Source organism: Stegastes partitus, unplaced genomic scaffold, assembly GCF_000690725.1.
Source record: "Stegastes partitus isolate 25-593 unplaced genomic scaffold, Stegastes_partitus-1.0.2 Scaffold1176, whole genome shotgun sequence".
Classification (NCBI taxonomy): Eukaryota; Metazoa; Chordata; class Actinopteri; family Pomacentridae; genus Stegastes; species Stegastes partitus.
In genome coordinates this window covers 284,037-286,731 of record NW_007578907.1, presented here as the reverse complement: position 1 = coordinate 286,731, position 2,695 = coordinate 284,037, and the positions used below count along the sequence as shown (strand labels likewise).

Below are 2,695 nucleotides of genomic sequence, written 5' to 3'. Positions count from 1 at the left end.
ATGTTATTGGCCGTATAAATTCAGTGGACTAATTCTTAATATTAAAATTGAAATTCTGCAATACTGTATATTCTAGAAATTTACCAGAGCTATAGAAATAAAGTATTATTATTATTATTATTATTATATTTTTTATTTTTCTCATTATTATTATAGTAGTCGAGTAAAACTACTAAATTAATAATGTTGTAAGGTCTATTTTCACACTTGAAAAAAATAATTTATATGTCTGGGGAAAAAAATAAATACAAGCCAACAACAAATATGAAATCAATCAATCTTTTAATTTGATGTCCAACAACTGATCAGTTATTTCAGAAAACCAGATCACACACGTTAACAACTGAGAACAGGTTTAATTGTTGTGACAGAAACTGTCTCAGTTTGTGTTTGTTAAAGTCAGACCTTTATGTTTCTGCACATTAGATTTGTTTTATTGATTCGATGAACATTTTGTGCAGCTGTGTGAAGATTTTCAGGGTTTAAAAACGTGTCTATAAATGTGAAAGTTGAGCTGAACTTATGAACATACAGAACAACTCTCTGTGAAACATGTTAAAAGTATTATTTTGTGTTTATTTTATGTTTTGAATGTGCACTGTAGAGTTTGTTTGCACTAAAGAGGAACTCCTGGCTTCTTATTTTCCCATTTATGAAACGTACACAGGACCAGGTTAAACATTTGGACTATGAGGAGATAAACTTCAGTCTGATTGTTTAAAGAGAAGCTCCGTCTGTGCACAGATTAATGTTCTGCTTTTGTTCGTTTGCAAGATTCAATCAGAGGTTTTCATTTGCAGGCAAAGACTTTGATTAAAGCTTTTTGCATGTCGTTCTCTCTGAAGTCTCTCACACGTGCACCACAATGTCCTCCACGTTCTTGCGTCTCAGGTCGGGCACGGTGGCGTCGGCGGCGGGATAGCCGACAGGAAGCAGCATCAGCAGCTTCTCGTTGGCCGGACGCTTCAGCAGCAGCCGGAGCTGAGGGCCGCAGTTCAGCGGCGTCGACGTGACGGTGACCAGGCCCACGTTCTGGGGACAAAACGCATCGTTACTACTGACGGCTGCACGTTCAGGAGGTCTGAGCTGCTGCGACTCACCTGCAGCGCTGCCAGCAGGATGCCGCAGGAGATGGACACGCTGATCTCGTTGTAGTAGTGGGTCTTCTTCCTGCCGTCCGGTAGAAGCCCGTACGTCTGCTTGAAGATGAGGATGAGGTACGGAGCCACGTCCAGGTACTCTTTAACCCAGTTTGTCCTGCAGGAGGAACGGAGACGTGAGAAACAGGAAGGACTAAAGTCAGTGACAGATACTCTGTAGAGATGAACAAACACTGTCAGCAGTTTGTTCTCTGGCTGCTTTAAAATGTTCAGAAGTTTCAGTCGTCTGCACACGAACCCTCAACGNTTCTGATTGGCTCACCTGGAAGCAGTAAAGGGGCGGGGCTAGACACAGGTGGATGACCAATAGTTCTGCAGCAGAACTCTGACTGGTCTGTTCAGCTGGGAGGCTAACTAGCTGAAAATTAGCTTCTTGAAATTCTTACAACTAAGTTTATAAGACATAGAAAACACCAGAGGAGCCCTTTAAAGACCCAAAGCAGGATTGTTCCGTTCATGACTTGATGTTAACTAGGATCATCTAAAACCTCTTTAACTAGAACTAGTGTCAACAACTGTTTATGGTGAGTTACATAAGAGCTGCTGTAATGTTGACAAACAGATATCAGCTCCCAGATAAGGATTCATCCAGATTTATCAGGATACAGCACCATAAAGGACAATAAAAGGCAAAATAAAAGCCCGAGAGCCCCAGGAAGTGCTGCAGCTTTAGCATTTAGCTTCATGCTGCAAACCTGGCTGCTCATCTCTGGTTAGTGGAGGAGGAGGACTAGTGTGCTGTCAGTTAGTGGAGCTAGCAGGGTAACGGGGAGAACTTGTGCTGAGCTCCGAGCCAGACTCATTTCTGCACCGTTTACTAGCCTAAACTAGCAGGGTACCTTCAGGCCAGACTGTTCACGAGCTGCACCGGCACCCACATTACCGGAGAACCGACTAGTTAACCAGCCGGGCCGCTGCCCGGACTCCTAACTAGCTAGAGGAGAGTTAGTTAGCCGAGTTAGCCGCGGTCCAGACGGCGGGCCTTACCAGCGTTCTGATCCCGGGGCCACAGGTAATATGTGGCCGGGATCACAATGAGCCCCACGAAGGACGTGAGGAAGTAGAAGAAGGTGTTGCCGCTGTCGTCATACTGGAACTGTTGTCCGGCCATTTCGGAGCGGCGCTTCGGTCGCCCTGCTGCTTCTCCACCGCCGCGGTTCCCCCTTCCAGCCCGATGTGTGACAGACCGTTAGCTAGCCAGCTAGCATCCAGCACAGCGCTCGGTGCATCGGTGTACGTGGTGTACGCCTGCGCAATGTGCTCCGTCTTCTTCTTCTGCTGCTGCCGGCGATGTGGCGCTTTCTCCGACCGTTACTGACCCCCAGCGGCGGAGACGAGAATGACAGCTGGATTTACCTGAGCTGATTTAAATATTAAAATCAAAAACCTGCAAAAACCCAATATTACAAACAATCAAAATCTACCTCAGTGCTTTAATATTAAGGCTAGGATCCTAAAATATTATTTATATACAAATTTACCTGAATACTTCAAATATTAAAGGTAAAACCCATTACCAGTATTATATATTATAT

General features: G+C 44.5%; 1 protein-coding gene across 1 annotated transcript in view; it reads right to left on the bottom strand.

The window, feature by feature from the left end:
- Positions 1-2,393, bottom strand: part of sec63 (SEC63 homolog, protein translocation regulator) — a 17,643-nt gene extending 15,250 nt beyond the window's left edge. The window contains exon 1 of the mRNA XM_008297013.1: positions 2,148-2,393. Coding sequence (XP_008295235.1) covers positions 2,148-2,271 — 124 coding nt within the window. The 5' untranslated portion in view covers positions 2,272-2,393. The remainder of the gene's footprint in view (positions 1-2,147) is intronic.
- Between the last annotated feature and the right edge of the window lie 302 nt (positions 2,394-2,695).